General features: G+C 39.5%; 3 protein-coding genes and 1 pseudogene across 8 annotated transcripts in view; 3 read left to right on the forward strand and 1 right to left on the reverse strand.

The window, feature by feature from the left end:
• The window catches only part of LOC137997504 (dynein light chain Tctex-type 5-B-like), a 192,007-nt pseudogene extending 168,042 nt beyond the window's left edge, over positions 1–23,965 (forward strand).
• The window catches only part of LOC137997499 (neuropeptide FF receptor 1-like), a 259,845-nt gene that overhangs the window by 200,401 nt on the left and 34,444 nt on the right, over positions 1–25,000 (reverse strand). For all 6 annotated transcript variants that reach the window (XM_068843536.1, XM_068843538.1, XM_068843539.1 and 3 more), the window contains one exon: positions 24,147–24,564. In XM_068843536.1, coding sequence (XP_068699637.1) covers positions 24,253–24,564 — 312 coding nt within the window. In that variant the 3' untranslated portion in view covers positions 24,147–24,252. Of the gene's footprint in view, positions 24,565–25,000 lie in introns of those variants that run through there.
• On the forward strand, positions 4,893–7,231 carry LOC137995992 (BUD13 homolog). The gene is made up of 3 exons (XM_068841432.1): positions 4,893–4,993; positions 5,822–6,010; positions 7,108–7,231. The coding sequence occupies exons 1-3, from the start codon at positions 4,893–4,895 to the stop codon at positions 7,229–7,231; spliced, it is 414 nt and encodes a 137-aa protein (XP_068697533.1).
• Positions 12,825–25,000, forward strand: part of LOC137997503 (dynein light chain Tctex-type 5-B-like) — a 64,633-nt gene continuing 52,457 nt past the window's right edge. The window contains exon 1 of the mRNA XM_068843547.1: positions 12,825–12,983. The gene's annotated coding sequence lies outside the window, so the exon portion shown is untranslated. The remainder of the gene's footprint in view (positions 12,984–25,000) is intronic.

Genomic DNA, 25,000 nt, shown 5'->3' on the forward strand with positions numbered 1-25,000 from the left:
GCATTTCCTTTTGACAACCCCGTGGGATCTTTGCAATCAAAGAGCACTATTACAACCCAGAGATTTGTAAATGCTGAGGATCGCAATGTTCTCCATGAAGCCTTAACTGAGTTGCAGAGCAATTTGAATGGTCCCACATTGTCAGTGTTTGGATCTTCTAGTGCTCATGGATTTTCCAATGAGCTTATTAATGAGCTTGTGGCAGAAGCTTCCTCGATATTTTCGGTTTCTGACATCTTAAAGAGGTTTCCTGTATTTAACATTGTTCATGCAAAGATGGTTCTGGAAATATGTCAAGAAACCTTTGAGGACATAGCCTGCTTTGAGGAGATCATGCAGGCTTTGCCTGAAGATTTGTTCAATTTCTTTGACAATTCTGGAGAAAAGGAGCTTACCTTTGAGACATTCTCTTCTTCAGAAAGTGAACCAGAGGAATATAATTCTCATGAACTGGAAAACTTGTGGGTCCATATATATCATAGGTTCTTTTCATTCTTATTACTTATTTAAGACTAAAACTGTAAGAAGTCCTTCTGAATCAGGATTGCCATGTGGGTTACCTTTTGCCTCTTGCCTCACCTGAGGTCTGCAGTTCCGTTTAGTTCGCTGTCACTCAAGCCCACTGGCCAATAAAAACTGCTTGCAGTTTTTAGACATAGACCACATAGTGACAGCCCTGATAGTACCTATGTTCTCAACCAATACATGTACATAATAACAGACAGCGGTTCACAAACCAGAGATGGAGTGCAGTCTAAATTGCCTAGCTTTTATTTGCATTCAGTCAAGTTATTATGAAAAACTTAATTTTGTAGGTGATTACTTATTTGCACCAAAACAGGATGCCTGTGCCAATTCATTTTCACCTGTTCTTACCATTATTCAATTTGCTGCTTTTCTATTTAGAACGTTTAATTCAGTTATATATTATTCCTCGTCATTTTACATCATTATTTAGATTAACTAAATAAAAACTGTGGGCATGTCTTATAAGCATGTTCAATTTCATCTAGCTGGCATTGCAATCTATCCTGTCACTGATAGGTATTTTTTTCGGGGGGGGGGGGGGATTACACACAGAAATCCCATCCTGACACTGATAGGTATTTTTTTCGGGGGGGGGGGGGGGATTTCACACAGAAATCCCAAAAAAGACCATATTTACATTTTAGGATATTCCTACCATTCTAATGTTTCTCATCATCGGACAGCCCATTTGTGCTGATTCAGGATTTCTTAACAAAGTGACTTTTAGCTTATAAAGGGATTTGCATGAATGTGCTCACTGATTTAACTGGCAATTTCTAAGCTGGGGTTTACTGCCCTTGACTATAGATTTCCTTCCATATTTTCAACTTATCCCTTACCCAGTGATAAAATTGTGCATAATCCAACTGAGACATTATGTTAGAATTGAACTTGGAAAAGCCAGAATAACCATCTCGTTGAGGGCACTTGCAAAAAGCATTGATACTGATGAGGTCAGACACAATCTGCAACACTGACTCTTCGTGACCTTTCCCACCGCGAACTTTGGATGGCGCTGTACATCTACAATCTTTGTCCACAGAGTTAAGGATCATTTCGATTCCGTTTAATGCAGCTGCTATCCTCTGAGCACTTTCTTCATTGACATTTGCCCCAAGAGCTTTCAAGCAGGCTTTCAGCAAATTGTTTAGATGCTCTAACCGTAAATCAAGGGGAATATTCCTACCTATTCTTCCTGAAGTGTTACAAAAGCGGTTGGACATAAGGCTAAATGCTTCAAATTGATTTAGTATGGCATGAACACGCACCAACAAAAGCAGAGTCACATATGCATACTTTGTATGACCATAACAAGAAAAAATCAACAAGGCTAATTTGTATAGTGACAGCAGTCTTTGCCCATCCCCCTCTCTAATGGCATCTCCAAAATCGGACAACAAGAGTCCATATGTCAGCTTGGCTTTGTGATAGTTGAAGACATGGTCTTCCTTTTTCTCTTCTGCAGAATTTATAACATGGCCAGTCTCAGGGCTGCTAGTGCATGTAGCTTGCAAGTCAGGATGGGATTGCTTCTCATGTCTACCCCAGAAAAAAGTAATTCGTAACATCATTGTTAGTGGGCGAACTTATTCCCATGCTAAACAAACATATTGGACCGTACAGTGTATATCCTCACTACATATGAAAGTAGGGATGGTAATGCTTTTTATGTTAACAACCAAACAATAATTGTTAATTGGTGAAATTATGAGTGTTAGCAGGTGAACTTAGCATTTCATTTTATGTACTAAAAACAACTGCTGAGGTGTTGCATTTTTTCACTTAAGGGAAGCTTACATTTTTAGTAAAATTATAGTTCCAGAAATGGCAACATTTAAACATTACAGGAGCCTTTGTTTTGTCTTGTGCAGACCTTTTATCACACTAAGTAATAATTACTTACCTGTTTCTTGTGGCTTTAGTTTTGTACACCAGACCACAGTTTCCTCTGCATCTGTAATAACCTTCTGAGTCTAGTGGTGCTGAAGGATCATTGTCTTGAATAGCAAGTTCAGGATGGGCCTCAATCTCATGCCTATTGAAAATTACTCAGTTATCTTATTTTGATGAAACACAATTATGTTTTGTTTGAGTGATTACCATCACATGAAAAAGTCAAATGGTCCTACGTGTTACTCCCACACATTAAAAAGAAGAGTGTTGTGATCAATGTAACATGAGGGAAAGCTAAACACTGTGACCTTTAGAGACTAGCTGTTGCAAAAAACAGTGGATTAATGTCAAATCATGTTATGCATTAACGTACCTGACTCTACCTGAGTGGAAGACGTACGTGCGCTCACATCCTGCTGCTCGGCATCGGTATCCATCCTTCTCATTCTTCTCCAGACGTTGAACGTGTTCTGTAATGTCAGGGAGAGTGCTTGATCATCTTTAAGGAGCTGAGCCATTTCAGACGACATGTTTGAATTAAGTAGAGACAAACCCAAGGTGTACTGCAATATTATTCAAAGGACAAACACGTTGAGAAATACAATGCCAAACTTTTTGGAAATGCACCCTAATAATATAATTGGCTAATGAAGAACAGCAGAGATTGCCTGTTAACAAGCTTTTGCAGAAGCATGTCTGGCTTAAGAATGCACTTGTCCAGCCATGCTCATTTATAAGGAAATTCTTAAGACTCATGAACACAAAACGATGGACAGCACAAGCCTGTTGAGGCCAAAACTGGGGAACCCCCTCCCCCCCCCCCCCCACCACCACCATCTACCCCTGAGACTCTCATGATGCATGACATACATGTAGATAAAGCCTGAGCCACTGAAAAATCCCTTCTACAAGACCCTATGGTATTTTTTATCAAGAGTGTACTAAATACACTGTGGGCAGTTCCTTTCAGTTGATTAATAATAACATTAGTTTTGCTTGCTTGTGTGACAAGCACGGTCTAAGAACAAACCAAAATTTGAAAAGATGTTATGATGTAAGGCTTTAAAACTTACAAATTCTGACTTCCGTGACATCTCAATGGTGTGAGGATGAGTTATATGTGATACCACCACGTCTTTCATTGGTTGAAAAGCAGGCAAGTACCTGGTTATCACTCTACCCACAAGTATGGCACAATCAGATTTAAACTGATTCTGTACAGATGCTGTTGGCAGAAGTTGATGAAGTGGCAGGTCATCCAAATTGCAACATGGGCCCTTTTCCGCCAAACTGGGAGAACAGACTACTCGATCTTTAATTGCATACTGGTTTGTCCAGTGGATAGACTGATTAGAAGACTGCTTGGTCTGTATCCTGGACTTGATGCTTAAGTCAAAATTGTCTGCAACTATTCTATTAAAATAGAAACATTGGAAATATTGAGTTCACTAAAATGAGGATCATCCTGAAAACAAAAGAAAAACTACATAAAAAATTACCTACACATTACTTGAAAAATTCAAAAGTAGAGTCTCCCTCATCTTGAAAGAATATCAATGAAATGAATACAGCTGTAAGTGAAGCATACACCTTATTAATTTTACTTGTCTTGTGAGAAAACTTCTTGAGGCTATCTATGGTAGTCATTAAAAAAATCATTTGAACTGAATATTGAAATAACAGATTTGCTAAAAAATAAATAATGCAAAATAAATTATAAGCACTATACTAAGACTTACCTATATTTCGGAAGTGAAACAAATTCTCCAGACATTGCCGTTATTGCCATCTCCAAAGTCTCATCTGTCGCGACACCGTTGCCAGCCGTCGATAACTCCTTGTTAATTACCTGAAGGCATTTAGCGAACGCCTGTTCTGTGTAGTGTTCGTAGCTACATACAGTTGGTAGCGAAAGATCCAAGATTATTTCAACTTCCATGTCGTCTTCCTCAAATACAGGCACCTGCCTTTTTTGGATCTCTTGCAAAAGAAGCATGCATTTCTTAGAAAATTCCACCTCCTTTTTCCAAATCAAGACAGCAGCATCGTGGGCTCTTGCCATTTCTTTTTGCTTTTTAATTATTTCTCCATGAGACATACAGATACCAAGTTGATTTAAACGACGAAAGTCTTGACTTTTGGCACCACTGTGTATTAAAATTACAGAAATTCTGTGTGCATAGGCTGACATCCGCTGATTCCGAAACTTTGCAACGGCTGCCGTGCAAAGAGAGGTGACATTTACCGCTTTAGCTCCTTTATCTTCCTTCTTGCATGGTCCCATTGCCCCGACCAAAGCACTGTGCCACAGAGGACAGTAAGTCGCAACCTCGTGTTGAACGAGATTGTTGGAAAACGAGGAAAGTTCTGACGGTGTCGCGTATTTCAATACAGATGTTGTGGAATGGCAGTACTCTTTGAATTCTCGAGAAAGCTAGATCTTATGGCTTCTTACAGTGTACCGGGACAAAATGGGTAGAAAGAAGGACGTCAAAATGGACCGAATTAAAAGACGAGAGGAGGAGCGCGAAGAAATGGAGGATACTGAGACATTCATGGAGTGGGGAAGAGGGTAGGAATTGTATTGAATCAACAGTTTGCTTTAGACTGAACTATTTGTATAGACTAAAGATTTGCTTTAGTTCATAAAAGAAATTTGCAAACTGACAGATACATGTAGATAGAATACAACGAGATGATTCAGTTGCAATTCTGATGCACATGTTATGATAATAAAACCACCAATATAATACAAAGAAAGATGTTGATTACGTTATTAATTATGTGCAGATCGTTGATTACATTCTTTTATTATACTCTGCAGTTGATATCGATGTAACATTAGGAGTAAAAAATTAGTATTGTAGGTCTCTGGTTCTCTTTCTATTGCTGTCGTGGGATGTCCGCAATCCTGCGCAGCACTGAGTGCTGCTGAGCACTGATGGCCTCTTAAAAGGTACATGTCAAACTAAGGTCTGCTATAACCAAGTTTCTCCATCTCAAGTGCTGCCTGCATAGTCGCCACTTTGTTGGTTGCGCGAAAAGGGAACTAGAGGCCAAGGTAAGTACTTCATAACTATTTAAACAGTGGATTGCAAGATCAGAGGAAACGTTTGGATTGGAGTCTTGCAAAACTAATGAAAAACGAACGGGGACACATAAACGTACGGACACACATACAACGTAGACCTTAAGTTCTTTTACACTGTGATCCAGTTTTCTGCAAATCCTTAGAAGACTGCTGATAGTTGTAGCAATCGTAGTGTTCAACTTAGACAACCTTATGGCAAGGTTGCCATGAAGTTTATAGTACAAAGAGTGCTTTGACATGGTGAATGTGAATAATCCCCAGGTTAAACTGTTTTATAAATATATAACTGTACATGTCTTTCATCGTTAGCGTTGTGCAAACTAAAGAAACACAAGATAAAGTCGCGGATTATTTACACGAGGTTGACAAGCCACTTGCTCGATATCGTGACGATAAGGATCTTGAAGAGATACTGAAAGATCAAGAGAGAGAGGATCCAATGCTTGCTTACATGAAACAGAAAAAGAAAAAAACAAGACATCAAGGAAGGAAAGAAAGGTTCGTATATGTATTTACTTTGCTGCCAGCCTCAGCGATTGGTTTGCTAATATTTGAACTTGACATTAAAAGTGAAGTTTTTTTTTTTTGTAATGAGGGTAGCACGTACATGGGATAGCCATAGCCCAATGTACCTGTGGCCCTCAATTCGGCAGACCAGACCACAAAACCAGGAAATCCGTGCCCTGCCATTTTCGATCAGTGTGTGGGATCTTTAACGTCCCACTGGGTCAAGGACTGTGAGACGGGCCCTATGGTTTATAGTCCTTGTCCTAGAAGACTTGAAAGTCTAACCATTTGCGCTAAGAGATTTAAGGGAGCCGGGGGAAAGCGATTGAGGAAAGTAATAATAATGATGACTGTGTTAAAGCGGTTTTCAATTGTGTGTCGAAAGTAATTAGCGAATTGCTTTGGTTTATGATTACTTCACTCAGTGATTGGTTCAAAGTTCTCGAGCCACTTTTTCAACCAATCGGAAGTGAGACCAAAACCAATCATGGCTCTAGCGTGCACATTTTCCCGCATTTTGTGTCGGCTACGTGTAATTTCTTCGAGTTTTGATTGGTTTACCGAATTGCCCTCGTCCATTTTAACTGGCTGAAAGGAATTACTTTGGCAGGTGAGAATATCCTCTGGTAATAGGAGACACCTAAAAATAGAGCGATCTAAAATTATAAAACTTAATGGAATATAGCAAATTACAATAGCCCTTTTCACGGTTACAGAATTAACTGAAGAGAGTGTAGTGTAACGTGAAGTGCTATATTTCTATCCCATATGAACCATGTGAGCGTTAGCCCTACTGATGGAACTGGGCCCACACAAGAACAGAGAAAAACTCTGACCAGGGTGGGAATTGAACCCACGACCTTCGGGTTAGATCTCCGCCGCTCTACCGACTGAGCTACAAGGTCAGACGGGAGCAGGTCGTGGGAACTGAAGATGTTAAAGTCACGGCAATTAACATGTACAAGTACAAGGAAAGGTTACGTTTATACAAACGTTGGCCGTGTAGCACTTATATTTTAAACAGAATTAACTGAAGAGAGTGTAGTGTAACGTGAAGTGCTATATTTCTATCCCATATTTAATATCAGACCGGGTTCCCGCTGGGATGGTGTGGATCGCTCCAATGGATTTGAAAGAAAACGATTTGAAATGCTGGCCAAGAAAATGGCGACACAAACACAGGCCTACAAATGGAGCTCTGAAGATATGTGAGAAAACGTCTCTTGGTATAGTAGTGGATTGTTGGAAAAAATGATGAGAAGCTGAAGATAAGACGAAGATTGAAAATTAAAATAATCAAATGAATCTTAGATCCCAACGGAATATACCTCAGCAAGAGATACATGCACAGGCTGCCCAGACTTGCATGATATTTGTTAAAGCTACAGTATTTGTCGATAGAATATATTACATAAAATTGTCTCCCGGGTTGTCATGGGCGATTGAAATTTGTTTTTAGCCTTTCATATTCTGTGTCACTAACCTCTAAAGGACAAGTAAAGCTTTACCTTAAAAACTTTTTATAAAGTATTCATTTCCAAATAACAAAGACGATGGATGCAATATGATAAAGAGATATGTATATGTGTATTTATAACGACGAGCAGTTTTGCTCAAACTGTGTAAATTTTCAGTTGTACTTAAAGGAGGAAAGATTTGTTATGCTGTTCAAAAGATCAGTGACACAAATGGAATCCAAAATAAATGAAAATAAGTAGTGCTAAAGATTTTCCCATATCCTGCTCAAATTCTGCTCTAATAAATGCCTGATTCTGCCCACAGAATGCTTGCCTCCAAAATAGGTTATTCTACTCGAAATTCTGCGAGCAGAATTTATCCTAGCAGGGGCGTACGGTCCTTTACGTAAATACGCATGTGCGTACTTGAGAAATTGGTAAGATTTTTTAAAGAGATTTTTCTGTTATACGGCAGTCTCCGGCATCACCAGTCCCCAGTTCCCGGGATACGATGATCATGTTATAACAGAGTTTGCGACGTCTTGCCCTTTGCGTGTAAACCCCCTCGGCTGTTTCCGTTGTAGCTTGCTGAAAACTCAACAGATGGGTAGCATTTTCCTTGGCATTTATTTGTTGAAATGTCTTTCGGAAATAGTCGAAAATGGAAAACACTTCTGGGGAACCATGTCCCCAGGCCACCCCTAGTTTGGAGAGCCCGGAACATTCTTCCGGTGCGTGCACCTTCAAAATCTCACGCTACGCCCCTGCCTAGCCCTAATTATTAGGGCCACAAAAGCAACCGAAATCTTCTAACTGTAATAAAGTACCATAAAGGCGATAAACGAAATAAGTTAACGCGTAGAAATGCTTGTTTGTATCGTGCTCTGGCGATGCAACAAAAATCACACAAAACTTACAAATCGTACAACCACAATCGGAGAATCAGCACCCGTAAGTAGGGAGAAAACGAACGGAAACTCGGCTAAGATCTCCCCACAAACTTCCCATGATAAATGCTTTATTTTATACTGCAAAATGATAGATCTGCTGAAATATAATATATAGATTTAGCCCAGCCTTAAAGCGGGCCTCCCGTTTCTTGCCACAGAAAGTGTATATGGCAATAATTATTCTTCTGCATAAATTACAAAATTAATCGTCATTTATAGTGTATACAGTTTACAGTGATCAAAGACCTTTGAGCTGACATCGGTAAACAAACAAGCCTTGCAAACAATAACCAACAATTTTAATCAACAATTACATGCACAGTAAGCTCTTTCACAACATTTTCCGTTTGACTGATAATCTTTACACTCTTCAGTTTAGAGCAAAGTCAAGCTAAATCGTAGTAATCCGCTTACTCGAGTGCAATTTCACAGTCAAATCGAAAGGTATTAATTTTGTGTGGACAATCGCCACGGTAATAATGAATTCAGCCGGCCACAAAACCGTGTGGCAAACAAGGCAAGCGATTGTTATAACTCAATCGCTGTTTCTTATCTGGCCAAAGAGAACTTAAACTGTCCCAAACATTGCTTACAAGTGCATTCGTTGCAGATGCAATCCAATATAAATTTATACTGCGTCGAGAGTTCAGTTATAATATGTCAGACGAAATCCATAAAGGCTTAGTAATACGGGCAACAATTTTCGTGCAACTTGTTGCATTGCAAGTTGAGATGGTTTGTTGTGCGTATTACCACCTTCTTGTGCTACATATTGTTATGTTGCAAATAATGCACCTATCAATGTTAAGCCTCAGGGTGGTTTTGGGGGGGGGGGGGGGGGGGGGTAGCTTCCTACGGGAAATTGACTCAGAAAACAGTATACGTTGCCCCGGGGTCGGGAATTTGACATGGCCGTCATCTTGGAACACCGAGAGAACCTGGAGATGAATTAGCCGCAATCTTGGTTTTCATGTGACTTCCTAGCCTGCGTCGCAGCCGGCTTCCCTGGTTTTTCTGATTTTTCTGGACACCATAGGTGAAGACGTCATAGAAAGGTAAGCGAATCTGTCTTGTCTTTTTGTAAATATGGATCATCACTTTTTTCTGTCTTTGCTGGATTGTTTAGAATGTTTCTTGCAATTTTTTTTGATAATAGCTACATATTCATGAATTTTCCACCCTCATTGTGCATGCTTGATTGATTCGAAAGCTGTTTAATATTGTTCATGTTGTTTTGCTCAATTTTAGGTTCTTGTTCACTACCGTGAGCAGCGGAAAGGTTTCATGTTACACGACAAATTTTCATCAGATGTTAAATGTGAATCTAATGAAAAAAGAAATCACTCTAGGGCAGGGTTGTGGTGATCAGAAGGTGCCCAGGGGTGGGGGATTTGACGGTCTGTAGGTGCTCGGAGGTGGGGAATTTGGCGCTAGCTTCCATGAAAATGTCAAATTCCCCTTGATAGGTGCATAAGTGTTTTGTCTTTCGCTCTATTTCTCTCAGCTTTACAGTGTTCTTCATTGAAATTTTCTGTTCTTCTTCTTCCTTGGCTTCTCTCGAGGCTTTCTTAGCTTAAATTTATCAAATTTTGTCGCCTCTTCTCTTGTGCTCTTTCCTGCTCTTTCGTTGCTTGTCACTGATAGCGAAAACTCTTTTTCAAAAGTGACGAAGGTCCGTGGGATAAACGCGGGCTGCACAAAAGTTTCCCGCGAAGAAAATAGTCCTTATGCGTCTGACAAGCTAATTTCACCACCAAGCCTCGAATTCGAAAATCAAACTTGAAAATTTTAGCATGAGCTAAATCTTAAAGGAGCAAATTTTTGAAAAGAAAACCTACGTACGAACAGTATTGCATGTCCAAATGATGTGAATAATTTGTGCAAACTTGGCTTGGTGGTGAAAGATAGCTAGTCAGACGTCATCACGCATAAGGCCAATCCGCGCCTCAAAGATCCATTCGCGCGACTCCCCTCCCTTCCCTTTCTTATTCTCCCATCCCCCTCCCCCAGAGTCTGTACAAACGGACGGACGTACGCTCGGGCAATCACGTGACAACCAAACGAAAAAAGGGTAACCATATGGGGCTCTGGTCTGGAGCCCCGCTAAAGAAAGACAGCTGCTATCAACCTGTGTAGCTGATTATCGCTCTATTATCCCCTCGTGTAGTCGACTTACCGGAAGCGTTTCCATTACTAATAAATAATGATGCCAACAACCTGAATTACAATTTTAACGCACATTGTCTCGGACGTTTTACTGGTTTTGCTTGTCGAAAGTTGGTAAAACTTAGGCCCTGTCCTCACGTATCCGGATATTTTTAATCCGGAACTTTTCCTTTCCGAATACGCCTTCCGTCCACACGTATCCGGTGAATTCGCTGGCAAATTCGGAACCTTTAGAATACGCTCTCTAGAGTGGATATTTATGAATCCGATTTGAATCCGGAACCGTGTGGACGCTAAATCCAGATCGAACCCAGTTCCTTACTGTGAAATCAATTCTCAAGATGGCTGCCGATGGCAATATTAGGGAGCTTAAAGCTGGTTACGTGACACACAAGCAAGTTTTCATGGACAAGTTCTGGCTTATTTGCTGGCATGCTAGCTCTTGAACAACTGCACTTGTCAAGGAAAAAATTGACACATTGCAGAACTTTCTCGTCTGTACGGGTCGTCAAGGAAAACTTGTCAAAAAAATTGAGAAATTGCGGGCGCACAGCGGTCTTGAGCCATGATCAAAAAACGAAAATGGCGCCCCGTGGTTTGGTTTTTTGTCGTCCGCTGTGTAATTGTATCGCTGGCTACAGTGAAAACGTGTCAAAGAAAACTTGTTGTTCATACACGTGAGCATATGAACATCGTCAATGACACTTGTCAAGGAAAAATTGCTCGTGTGTAACCAGCTTAAGATTTTGAGACGCGGATGGCAACCTGAAGTGAGCTGTTTCGCCTTTTAACTTGTTTTCACACAACCACATTTACATTGCTAAGTATCTTTTCTCCATTAGAGATGATTAGGATAAAAATTGGGGAGACACTACTGTCCTGTCCGCGTCTCAAAAACTTTCGTGCTTAAGCTCTCTATCAGCAAATTCGCGCGCTTCATGGCGCATGCTCTGTTACCACTGTTTCCCGGGAGTTGAAGAGTCCTGAGTACCAGAGTGAATCCGGATACATTTCGACGGACGGGCAGATTCGATTTTAATACGCTTCGTGGTGATGGGAATGTCTTTGTATACGGAAAGAAAAAGTTGTGGATTCAAAAATATGCAGATACGTGTGGACGGGGCCTTAAGTTGATAATAGGGAGCTTAAGCACGGGCGTTTTTGAGAGGCGGACGGCAACCGGAAGAGACCAATTCGCGTTCCAGGACGATTGTGTCTCCCAGATTTTTATACTAATCATCTCTAATGGAGAAAAGAAACTTAGCAATGTAGATGTGGTTGTGTGAAGACAAGTTAAAAGGCAAAATAGCTCACTTCCGGTTGCGGTCCGCGTCTCAAAAACGCGCTTGCTTAAGCTCCCTAATGCTTCTCACATGCACGTGGCATACCAAATAAACTTGAGAAGTATGAGCTATCAGCGTTTCCAAATTTAAATTGGCTAATTGAATCCATTTTCTTCTCCCGATCTTTAGCTATAGGAGACAAAAAACTGTTTCAATGAGGATTTCTGTAAACTTAATAAGACAAGAAAATTATTTTTCCGTCTCCGTCGATATGAAAGACATTTTAGTCTACGCATTGAGACAGAAATAGGTCAGCCTTAGCTGTAACCGAAAGGGAGAGAGAGAGATCAAAAGATTAGCGATATAAGACGATATTTGAATCGAATCAAACAATGCTGGCGATCTTTGGTGGTTAAGGGCAGTGATTGGCTAACGCTGTGATCACAGTGATTGGTTGACGCTGTTGTGGTGTTCCTGTTCTTTCCCTGTATTTTCTTCCTTTGATTCTGAAGGTAAGTATTTAGTTCCTTTTGTAAAGCCTTATCATCTCTATCAACGCAGGCATGAGCACAAGTATCAGGCAAACTTAGGTGCTTTGACCACTAGTACCTTTTCTTACGACAAAAAGACACTTATATTATCGACTAGTCAAATCCTTTCTTCCTTCGTCTTGCAACTTTGCGGGTTGTTTTTGCTCTTTCCGCGTTGGTACTGAAGCCAAGTATTTTTCAGCATAAATATATTTTCCTCTGAAATAAACAATGGTTTCCCACACGAACACTTTCTTTTCTTATTGTACACTTAAAGGCGTTAATGTTAACAAATGAGTGTGTTTCATTAATGCGATATAATTGTCCTTTTGAAATGATAATTAAAGCGAGCCATTAACGGCTTTTGTTTAAGCAAGAGCGTTGCGTAAGTGACACATCTGTCAATGGAATTAGCCATTACGAAGAATTACGTTTCTTGTAAACGAGATGGTCTCGTCTCTTTTTTATCTGCGTCTATTTGAAATATGAGCTCCATGTTCAGTCGATTGCCAAACGAGTGAACCACTAAGAAAGCTTCTCATTTTTTGCATAACAGATAAGCAAAGGGGCAGTTTTTGGTAAGTATTTAAGAGATTTCGCAGAAATTTAGTCAAAAGGATACGGCGGCAAACTAATGATCATGAAATGCGAAATTTCCACACTTCTAAAGCAGCTCTCGTACGAATTGGTTAGATATCCAGGATAAGCAAGAACGTCAACAAATTTCTTACAATTCCTGGGTTGTCATGCATTTGAATTACAGCAGGAATTATCGTAGGTTTCTGAAGGATAAACAGGTCAACTTGTATATGAACATTCCGCTTGTCTTTGGCTAAAACTGAGTTCGTCATTTTGCCACAGTATGTTGAACAAAGTGCCGTTAGGAATGTCTTACTTTCCTCCAGGTGATTTAACGAACGAAAATGATAAGAATTTGTAGAAATAGGCATCTCTTGATGGTGTATTCCGGCCTTGTTTTTATTTCATTACTTGTTGTTTGTATTTGGGTTCAAAAATGTCTACTTAACGAAATCATTGGTGGTTGCTGTCGGTTTGCTGAAATGGCAAATTTTGACGATCTTAAAGAAAATTGCGAGGCTCAAGAATACCAGGAAGACCTTCAATCGACAAAAAAATGCAGTTTTGACGCCCAAGTTAAAACCCGCCAACGTCTGACTGAGTTGACATTCAAGTTTGCTTCAAACTTGAATGCAAATATCTCTTTGAAAGTTGTCACAACTGGCGCGGATACGATATCGATGTTGGTGGTCCTGTCCCATGCAACTGTACCTGCCGATCAGTGCGACATGGTCACGTGTTGGAACTGGTCTGCAGCATCAAAAATGTTATTCGATTCAACTGTTGATGTTGAGTGAAAGGATAGACCGCTTACTCCCAGCTTCTGGGGAAAAGGGCAAAATTAGTTTTCGGTGATATCAGTTGCATACAGAGCATTGGATACTTTCTATAATTCTCTCCACCTACTGCACCCGCAGGTGAAAATGGCAAAACATCTTCTCCTCCGCTGCTCATTACAAGTATCGTAAGAAATATGCAAAAATCTGAAAAATCTCTTGTACGATCATAAAAAACTTATTCAGTGCTCTGCCACTCTCCCATATTTCAGTTATTGCAAGTAGTGATGATAAATAATGGTAATTGAACTGAGTGGAGTGCAATTTGGTCTGAAATCATACGTGTGCCTGATTTCAAAATGGAACGAGCCCGCAGCGCGAGTTTGATTTGAAATCACAAGCATGATTTCAGACCAAAATTGCACGACACGAAGTTCGATGAACATTTTATTACATCCATTTAGAAATCATACAATAATTATTTAATCGCTAAAATACAGGATGTTAGTCGGTACCAGTATTATATTGATCTAGTTGGGAAAAAAAGTTGAAAAATTCGCCACTCAATGACAGTTTCTTTCATTTTCCTGCAGTTTGATTAGTTACCTTGAACAAGCCTTGAAATCTGATTGACTGTTTTGTTTTAGTGTTCCTTTCTCATTGGCTGGGGAAATTGTGCGATTTAGAGCAAAAAATAGTGCTATTTGGGAATAAATCGCACTGCTGAGAGCCAATCAGATTGCAAGGATTACCAGTGATTTCTAAATGGATGTAATATATCAAAAACGAGTGCGAGTGCTTCATCGGGGTATCCAGACACCGAGAAACAGATAATAGGCTAGCCACCCCACTTTTGGGTCGTTTTTTTAAAGTCAATTACATTTTTTGATTTATAAAGAAATTAAATTTACAATTTTGTTTGCAATCTTACAATTTGCAACGTTTATTATTTCAAATCCGGACAGCCTCTCCCTTCGCATAGGATGTGTTAAGGTACCACCCAAGTATCTGATTTCCTCCTTTAGAGGTTGCATCTGAATATTTGTATAGGCTACATTAACCAGCCTGGCGAAAAGAGCAGTTTCGATTCATCGAAAGAGCATAGGCCCTTATCGATTGTAATTGTGCTAGCATAAGTTATGGAATAATTTGGAAAAATGAGCGTAGTTTTTGTACTTTTTATAAAAGTAGCACTGCTAGCATAATCGGCATATTTAAATCAATATCCATTGGATAGTGCAACTGGTTTCGCTATTACTTATCCACTGGATAGTGATTTATCCGGCGGATAACGCTATCCATCGTTTGAACAACTGGTGCCAGAATTTGAAGCAAACTATCACCAATTCTAGTCTGGAACGAAGTAGAGTAGTTATTTGTGTTTTATCACAGCAAGGGTGCAACTTTCATGTTTATTGAAAAGTGGCATAATTTTAAAAAACGAGCTTTATAATTTGGAAAATTGGTTTTTATTTTCCAGACATAAACCAGCATGTCACTTTCAGCGAAAAAAGAGGATGAGAACAAAGGAGAACGAGAAAATAAGAATGTTGATACTCAACAAGAAGCAACAGATCATCCTGCTGCTTCTATTTATGCAGTGGCAGCGGCTCACTCGCTATCAAAAGACATCAAACAAAAATCAAAGTATTTGATGAAAATCAAAAGAAGGCACGGAGACTGGGGACAGTTTGACTTGGCGCATGCGTGGTCTCCAGAGGACTTCCTAAGTGACACGGGGAGTAGTCGGCACGGCAGTGGAGTGGTTCGAGACAGCTCCTTGACTGATGACAGCTTAAACATGGCGCGGTTGTTCTGTATGGAGCCCGTGAGGATGTTTCAGGTGTGTAGTATATGCACCTGAGATTTTTACGCACTGAAAGCATGCAGAGCATTTGTTCTGTCGCTGACTACGTTAGCCGGCAGCGACAACGCTAGAAAGCAATAGAATTATTAGTTTCATTTCAAGATCCGAATATGAATTCTCCTTTCTCACTGTCATACATTACTTTTTACGTCAGTTATGGGAATTTGGTCATATATCTAGACAAAAAACCTGGGCCCGGTAGTTGAAAAGCCGATTAACGCTAATAGCAGATTAAAAATACACCAAAGAATTTTTTTCTGTACTCCCAAGTTCTGTTCAACGCTGATATTCGGCACAAGTTTACATTAAAAGAAATCAATCTTGAAAAACAAAAATAAGCAAAAGAAACTTTCACCAAAAAGTAGGAAACATGAAACAAAAGCTTACGTTAATCCTGGATTAAGTTAATCGACTTTCGAATAACCGGGCCCTGGTGATAAAATTCTTTACTCTCTTCACCAGTCTGCTTAACAATGTATTGAGCTCGTCAAGAGAAAATTTAGATCAATCATTATTCTTGGGAGTGAAAGGGTTAAAGAGGAGAAATAATGATACTGTTCATGTGCCAAGCATTTCATTACGTGTCTCTGTCGTTCTCAGCAAAACGACATCGTGAAATAACCAAACTCCTTTGACTACAACGTGAGCATGTAACAATAACCTTTCATTATTTTTCTCTTCTTCAAAATCGTTGATACTTATCAATTTATAAGACAGTTCGCCCATATTCTTGGGGTTCACTCACGTGATCAACAGATATGTTTTTCAACGAAATCAAAAGACAAAGTTTGCATAATAATAGAGTTCAATTCCCGGAGGATTGGATCTGGACTCCAACATGGCCTTCGTTTTATTGTTTGGGGACTTCAACATGGCGGCCGTGACGTCATGTGAAAACCAAGAATTCGCAACGTAAATATCCATCGTCGTTTCCTAAACTCTCTAACGTTTTAACACCACGGTAACAACAGAATGCAGCAGTTTAGATCGGTAAGCCGGCCGTTTATTTCAGTACAGTCTCAATAGTCTAAGACCTAATCGGGTAACTCAATGCTGTACCCAATTCAAACCCTTTGGGAATAAAAAGTTTTGTTCCAGGTATTTCCATATCTTTTAAATATGAATGCTACATTATCATGAAAATACAATACACATAGAATCTTAATCCGGGGAGATTTGAATTGGGTACAACACCGAGTTAGCCGAATAGGTATATTAAAGTGCAGTTTTATTTCCAGAACGTTCTTTAAGTGTGCTGCATCTAGTCAAAAAATCCTCTTTTACTCCTTAGCTTTTTCTTTTGTCGATCGGTCCGTCTGTCCGTCTGCCCCACCCTCTCTCCATCTATCGACTCCTTTATTCATTCATCCATCCATCCATCCATCCATCCATCCATCAATCAATCAATCAATCAATCAATCAATCAAATTTCATGACATTCGGCCGTCATGGACACTATTTATGTTTGAAGTAGGTATCCACTTCCAGGAACATTCACTGTATTTTTTTCTTGAGATGCCTAGAGCAGCCCATGTTATAAAATGGTGGCCGTTTGTTTTTCCCCGTATCCACAAATTGTAACGTTACTCATCATTGGCTAATTTTTGTAAGGTCTGGAAAGTGTAACTTTGTCGAAAATAAAACGACATATTTTATTGGCCACTGCTTTTTACTTTGACCAATAGAAGCGCACCATGTTGACTCTACGTCATGCATATGTCACAATCATTGTTCTTTTCGCTTGCATGCCTGGACGTATCTGTTGTATTCACTCCCCTGTTTGAAAGCACGAAGAACGTTCGCAGGCCATTGAAAAAATTCTTAAAATATTCGCGCCGATTTCTCTGAAATTTTAAAGGGTGATTGCTAACGAATAGAGAAAGATCTTTTACCATACCAAAGAATCCTGTGTTTAGCGTATGAACTCAACGGGAGAAAATGCGATAAAATGTGTTGTGTGCGTAACAGTTTTTCTCTGATGAGTTTATGCAAATTTTTGACAGAAAAGTAATTAAAGTACAAAACAAATCCTACTAAAAGGTTGAAAACAAGAAAATAGTCTTTAACGGCCAAACAAAATAAAAAAGGAAATCAATTTAAAAAGAAGAAAATTAGCTTTCGCAGTTACGGGGCGGACCCCCATCCAAGTACTATCCCCATTCGAAGGGGCTTAATTTTAGGTGATACTTGGATTAGCATCAACCATTGTGTTGACCTCACAGATATCTTGCCGAACTTTATAACACTTCAAGGGAAAAAAAAGCAAACTAACAAAAACCCGTTGTCTTGCCGTAATTTTGTCACAGATGCATCCTTTGTGAGTTGTCAGTACTAAACATGCAAGGCAACTTGATCACAGGCGGCAGCTAAAATCGATGTCATCATGATTTTGCGATATTACTTGTACAACCAAAAGTACGATAAAAAAATTGAACGTAACAAAAATCTCCCAAAATGGTGATATACTGTTATATTCTTGGCACAAATTTATGTTTTCAACTCGCAAATTTTGTTGCTGATGGCAAATTTGTTTTATTCTCGATCGACACTTCCTAAAAGGTTCCTTCTGCTCCTCTTAAAAACTATATAGATCAATATTTATTTAGAAAGGTGAGGCTAATGAAACCAACACATGATTCACTGTTACTCCGAGTTTCGTGCTTACGCACTCATCAGACAGTATGAGTGCGTAAGCACGAAACTCGGAGTAACAGTGAATCATGTGTTGGTTTCATTAGCCTCACCTTTCTACGATTTAGCTCTACACTTATGTGTATTGAGCACTATTTAACAGTGTTGGCAGCCTTATTATTATTATTATCAATATTTATTTAACAATTGTTTTGCATGAAGCAGACTAACCAGATCTGTACCTTGTTTAGTTCGCATTTTTGAACGCCAAAATAGAATTTTCGGTCGTATGTTCCTGACTGCAAATCTGATATTTTGGTGTCTCACATCCAGATACTAACCCCACCGATTCATTTCGGTGAACTTTTGTCTGGGAAAGCTGTAAGAAGCTCAGAGTACAAGCCTAAGCTTGTGGTTGAACATGATCAACAGGTCAGCCTTGAGGCCAATGTTTCTCGATTTCCTTTTATTTTCTTCAATCTTTCTGGGTTTATTATTTTACTGAACCACATGTCTTCTCAGGGAATATTTACCAAAGACATCTACCACGACACTGTTTTGATCAGTAAGATACCAAAACAACATCTATTAGAGCTACATATTACGCAAGGACAACTTGAATCTCCTGAAAACGAAAACGCAGCTCAGTTGACACTAGTTATGGGAAAAAAAAAACACTGTCAAGTTACGTAATGCGTTCCTATTTTTTAAAAAATATCCCGTATCTCTTCAATTCTCCCCCCTCCCCCTCCCCTAAATATCCCGTATCCCCACTTTTTTCTAACCTAAATATCCCGTATCCAGATCACTTCTCGGCCTTTTGGCTAAAATTTTTTGGCCAAGGGCTACACTTAAGTACTACGGTACATTTTTCATGGCCGTATAGACCTTTTCATAATGGCGGCCCGATAAAATATTCTTTTGTTTTAATGCTGATAAGCCTTTGTAGCCTCGCTGCAATGCGCAAAATGCAAAAGAATATGTTAACATAAATACAATAGAATATCAAATCGGTCGCCATTTATGAAAGTAGTATATGAGGCAGGCACAGAACAGTTTCGGCTGTGTGCCTGTTCTCTCGAGAAGCGATCACTAGGGGATTTTGGTTTCGTTTTTGATAGCGTTTTGTGTAGCTCGAGTGTAGAATCATGCCGCAATTTTGTAGTTTCTGAGAACTATTTACTAGTTGTATCTTTTGTTTAGTTTTGAATCGATGATTGAGAGAGTTTTGGAGATTTGAATCCGGACTGGACTACTGGATTTTTGCTTTTTTGTAAAGGAGATTTCAAGTTATTGTGGAACGTTTGGTACCAAGTTACTCCAACACTGAAATCAAGATTAAGGAATTGTAAAGGAAAGACTTTGGACTGGACTGAGGAACTTTTTTAGCATTGAGAGAAATGGAGTCCAGATGTAGTCTTTTTGTCTTTGCCACGGCATATTTGAACAGTTTTCAAGGAAAAAGTGTCTTTTTGTCGTTGCCACGGCAGATTTAAACTATTACAGTTTGCAAGGAACTAAACGTTGTTACTAGTTCTTGTTACTAGTGTACTAGTGTAACTAGTTCTTGTTACTAGTGTAAAATAAGGAAAATATCGTGTTATGTGTAATGGTAATTTAATTAAGCAGTCTCTTTAGTCCATCAATCCATGTAAGCTCTTTGTGATTTGTATTTTTTTATGTAACGGGGGGGACCAGGTCCTATAAGCCCCATGGTTTCTCCTGGGCTCCCTTGTCATGTGATAATTTCTTTTTTTATACTAAACGTGGTAATGTATTGTGGCTAAATAAACTGAACTGAAACCAGGATTACGGAACCGGACTTCGAATACACAAATATAAGTTGTTGAACTGTGATTGTAATAAGTTTTTCTGGATGATTTAGAACTGATCTTGTAATTTTTGGATGAACGGAATTGAGGAAGCAAATAAAACTGTGGGATTTGAATCAAGTCTCTTTCAGAAAATAGAAATGATAAAAAATCCCGTATCCTGATAACCCCTAATAGGGCTTCGTTGTTTGCAGTTGCAAATTTAGTAACATTAATAATGAGTGTTTTTACAACAGACAACTTCAAGTTAAATTACTGTTTTATCTTTCTGGTAATCTCTGGCCATTTTCCGAAGTTTAACTGTAAAAGTAAAGTAACTGACAAACCTGAGGTCGACGGTGCGCTCATTTTACTCCCCCCTCTCCATCACTGCTCCGTTTTATGCGTATTTAAAGCTACTTAGCTACACGGAAGGGAAAGAAGTCGAAACAAGAATGCGAGATCCGGGAATCGAACTCAGGACCTCTTGCACCACGGCCGCGCACTAACCGACTGTGTCATCCTTGCTCCTTCATGTAGTTGAAGTTCACTGTAACTGGACAATTTGTGTTAACTGTTTGTGCATCCCACTGGTACGCCCTTATAGGCGTCTTGTTAAATATCGACTTCAATGGAATCTTAACTTAATTTCTTTCAACTTCTAGGAACACAGGGTCAAGCCAATAATTCAACAGGTGCTGGAAACGTATTTGGCAGACCAAAAATACGATCCCGACTATTGCAAAAAGATCTCAGTCCAGATGAGCGAAGAGATCAAGGAGCAAGTCAAAAAGCTTTGTTATCACCGATAGAAAATCGTTTGTCAAGTCATCGTCGGAGATTTCCATCAACAAGACGTCAAAATTGTGAGCCGGTGCGCTTGGGACTCAGCGGTTGATCGCTTTGCGCAGTACGAGTTTAGAAATTACCATTTATATGCAGTTGGGATTGTTTTCGGAATTTACTGTGAATAGTGTGCAGATTCACTCTGAATTCTCTCCTGCTACATTGAAATTGATTCAAACAAGATTAGCAGAAGGAGCCCGTGACGTAGGCTCGATTTTCAGCCGTTTTGTGAGCCCACGTTCCTTGCTTCGTTGGGAGGAGGATGATACCGAACTCCCAAAACGTTAACGGCTGAAAATCGAGCCTACCCATGACCAGGAGCGAACAACTTCCATACTAGGCCTGTGTCACGGCATTTTTACAGACCGATCTATTTTTAGACTACCTTTTCCCGCAAAAAAAGCAAAGGCAGTTCCGTTTTGGTGACTCTTTGACGTCAACTTAGTTTCTTGTCATTGGTCATTGGGCTCCTGTGGGAGTCTCATTTGTGGGGAATTTAATCTAAATGAATCAAAGGCCCCTTCGAGACAACTCATTCATGTTTATGCAATATGAGCAACCAACTTGATGAATCCCGTTAATTATCAATGTTGCAGTTGAAGCTGAGAGACGCAAATGTGGAGAAACTTACAGAACATCACTTATATTCAACATGCAAAACTATTTCAGTCCCCTATCAGGCATAATTTTAAGATTGGCCATCTACGGCATCCGTTTATTGTTTGCGTGACGCACGGTTAAATTGTGGACTTGTTTTGATACTGGACGCAGAATAACAAGTGTCTACTGACAAAATAATTCGTGCATCACATTCTTAGTGGTTACAACCAAAGGGTTAACAGACTGAGTTTCTTGTTATTCGAAAGACCCTATTTTTAGTTTCCGTGCCGACGGTAAGCATCGACAGATGTCATTGTTTTTTTTCTGTCACACAACACTCAAGGCATGTCATGGCGTTGTGCCTGTGACAAAAATCTGACTATCGGTACGGTTTTCTCGACTTTCTTTCCCGTAATTTCCACTCCTTACAAGTGGTCTTAGGTCTTAGTTTTTGTCAAATTTCCAATTGCTTTTTTACGTGAAGACTGTGCAGAGTTGAGTACAAATAAATAAAATTATAAACAGACAGACAACAAAAATACGGTCCGACTTCCACTCAAGGTGTTCGATTCCTTTTCTGAATATCAAACCAGAAAAAGTTACCAGAGAATTTGCCGCTTGGTTTCAGTGTTTTACATAACATAATAGAAATAACATATTAGAAATACAGCTCATTTAGCCGACGGTGAAAGATGCAATTTGTTGTCGAAGTTCATTATTCGTCGGTTTTAAGATTCCATATATTCATTTTTCACCGCTTGTGTTGTTTATGAACTGACGTTCCATTCTTGAGCTCCACAAGGATATAATTATTTTGTTTCAAAATCCAATAAAACACCATTTGCCTTACATCGGCTTTGGTGCCATTCCAGTGTTCGAGTCCCGTCGAAGTCGAAGAAAAATGTCCGGGCTCGGCTTGGGCTTCGAGGACATTAGGGCGAAGATTCGTAAAGTCCACGGTTCCACGGTCCACACAAAAAGACCACTCTACAATAACTCATTCATTGCGCTTGCGCGCATGAATGAGTTAAAAATCGGTCTTTAAAATCGCCGTCCCAGTAATATATATATAGGGCTGTTGTTCGCTCCCAGTCATGGGCTCCTGGTAGCAGCAAACGTTTTCTGATTGTCAACCTAGCTGATCTCTTAAAATCTTGCAAAGTGACCGAAGGGAGGCACAGTGGTCCAGTGGTTAGGGTGTTGGGTTTGCATGCGGTTGCTCAAGGTTCAAATCCCGTTTAATTTCTGGTTTGGTTTTGTTTCCGGTTGTCCGGGATTCAACTCTGTCACGTTTTGTGAATAGCCAACTGGTTGCCTGCTGTCATTTGGGGTTCTCAATGATGTTCTTTTCAGGTTATTAAAAGTGGGATGCCTGTGAACTAGCTTGATAGCGAAGTTCACTTGCACTATAAACAACGCATTTATTTACATTTTTTTAACCGAATGTTGTTCAAATTTTAAAAACGACCGGTGTATTCAGTTTCCACATAAGGCCATACGGTATATTTAGTAAATAAGCCTCTTCAAGCGGCTGAAAGATTGTCCGAAAAATGAATATTTGTTCGGGAAGCGAAGCTTCTGTGACGACCATCTCTACGTATACGCCAAGGACATATTAGCCACACGCCAGCAAGCCATGAAGGCGTTTATTTAGTTTGTAACCGTTTCATTAGTTTTCATATCCCGCAAAAACTTCTCGTAAAGTCAGTGTTGATCTGATGGCGCCCAAAATTAAACTCATTTAATTTCTCGTGATTGATCTATCACTTTGAGGCTTTGCCCCAGTCACAGATACACTTCGCACGCGAAACAAACAAGGGTCTCCAATTTTAATCAATCAGAAGAAGCCATGTCACGCGTGACTGCTACTGCCATGTTGTTTTCAGGGACATGACAACTGATTTTTGCGGGAACTAGTATTCTAAAAATAGACTCATTTGTGACTGTGCTGGGGAGCCCACCCATGCCATAACAACACTCTTATCTAATTCACTCTTGTGGAAATCAATTAGCACTGGAAAGCGCACGGAAAGTTTGGGGAGAGGAAGAAATAGTACGAGGATCACTATCAAAGATTGAAACTCCATAACAAGTGTAATGTGCACAATGGTATATTCTGGTTATGTAATGTCAGTGAATATATCAGATACAACAAAGACAATAATAATTGTCGACAAAAGGGATTGGCAATTATGTACATGCTATGTGAAAAGAACTTTAAACTTACAACCATCGCTCTTTGTATTAACTTCGACTGGACTCTAACAAATATCAGTACTTGAACTCGATTTGTTCACAAGATGTTTGTGAAATATAAGAGACAACCGCTAATATGCTCCAGTCAAAACATGCTCCAATTGACATAGGCATTGTAATAGCTAATGTAGAAAAAACTTCAGCTGCGATGTTTGCACTTTTAATTTTTCAGACAAATAATTATTATTATTATTATTATTATTATTATTCTCCAAAGCCAATGCATACGTTCTTGTCACGTGTTTTTTTCAATCACAGGGCTCTTCTCAGACACGTTATGAAAGAGGGGCAGTGATGCCGTTTACGTAAACCCTGATATGAATCATCGATCACTGACATTTCTTGTAGGAAAGAGGAAAAAATGTCACAAATATAAATTGAGAGGCAAAAGTAGTAATCACGTTCTATAGCTCATTTTTTGTTAAACTTTTGTGGTCGGTGGCATTTGAACGAAAACAAAGCTCTCGTCTGGAACGAGTGACTAGTAATGCTGGAGTCTGATGATTTGTGGATGTTCAGCTTTGATATTTCTTTCAGTTGCACGTGAACTATTGCATAGCATTCCTTTCATCCTCTCCCTGAATCTCTGGTTTATCAGAGCATAGGCAAACGGGTTGACAGCTGAATTGAAACCAAGCAAGGAGTGAGATATGGGAACTGCAACATCGCTGACTGTGCAGAGGCCAAAATCTTCCAAAACGTGAATTACGTTGTCTGAAATCCAGGTAATTTCAAAGAGTGTAGTAACAGACAAAACCATTAAGGTCACTCGTTTCCGTACTTTCAACACACCCTGTGTAAGAAAAAGGATGATACGATCATTTGAGCCTCATTTGAAATTAGTGTCAAGAGAATATAAAGAAAATACTTTAATCGTAGGGACACCGGGTCACCTTCCAGACGGCGATGAACTCATTTCCACGGGTAACGAAAATATGACGCAACTGTTTCTTTTTACCTGGAATGACGTTTCATTGCAGAACGTTTGATGATAACACAAATTTTGTTTTGCTGGCTTTCTGTAGCGTGGTCAGCGTGGTCAGCGTGGTCAATACAAAACCAAAGAAAACGTTTGCTTGAGAATAGATTTTAATTCACATGAAAGATCTTGCGGGCACCTCTTGGACATGACACAATCGCAGCATTTGGTAGTGTTTAGGACGAAGCACCGATCGAACGTTCGCTTTTAGGTGTTGTGATAACTTCCTGTGTTAAATCAACAATTTTGG

This window comes from Montipora foliosa, chromosome 3 (assembly GCF_036669935.1).
Source record: "Montipora foliosa isolate CH-2021 chromosome 3, ASM3666993v2, whole genome shotgun sequence".
Classification (NCBI taxonomy): domain Eukaryota; kingdom Metazoa; phylum Cnidaria; class Anthozoa; order Scleractinia; family Acroporidae; genus Montipora; species Montipora foliosa.

Coding starts and splice junctions, on each gene's coding strand:
- LOC137995992 (XM_068841432.1), top strand. CDS start 4,893: ATGGGTAGAAAGAAGGACGTCAAAATGGACCGAATTAAAAGACGAGAG. Junction 4,994..5,821: donor TTCATGGAGTGGGGAAGAGG/GTAGGAATTGTA, acceptor TTTCATCGTTAG/CGTTGTGCAAACTAAAGAAA. Junction 6,011..7,107: donor CATCAAGGAAGGAAAGAAAG/GTTCGTATATGT, acceptor ATTTAATATCAG/ACCGGGTTCCCGCTGGGATG.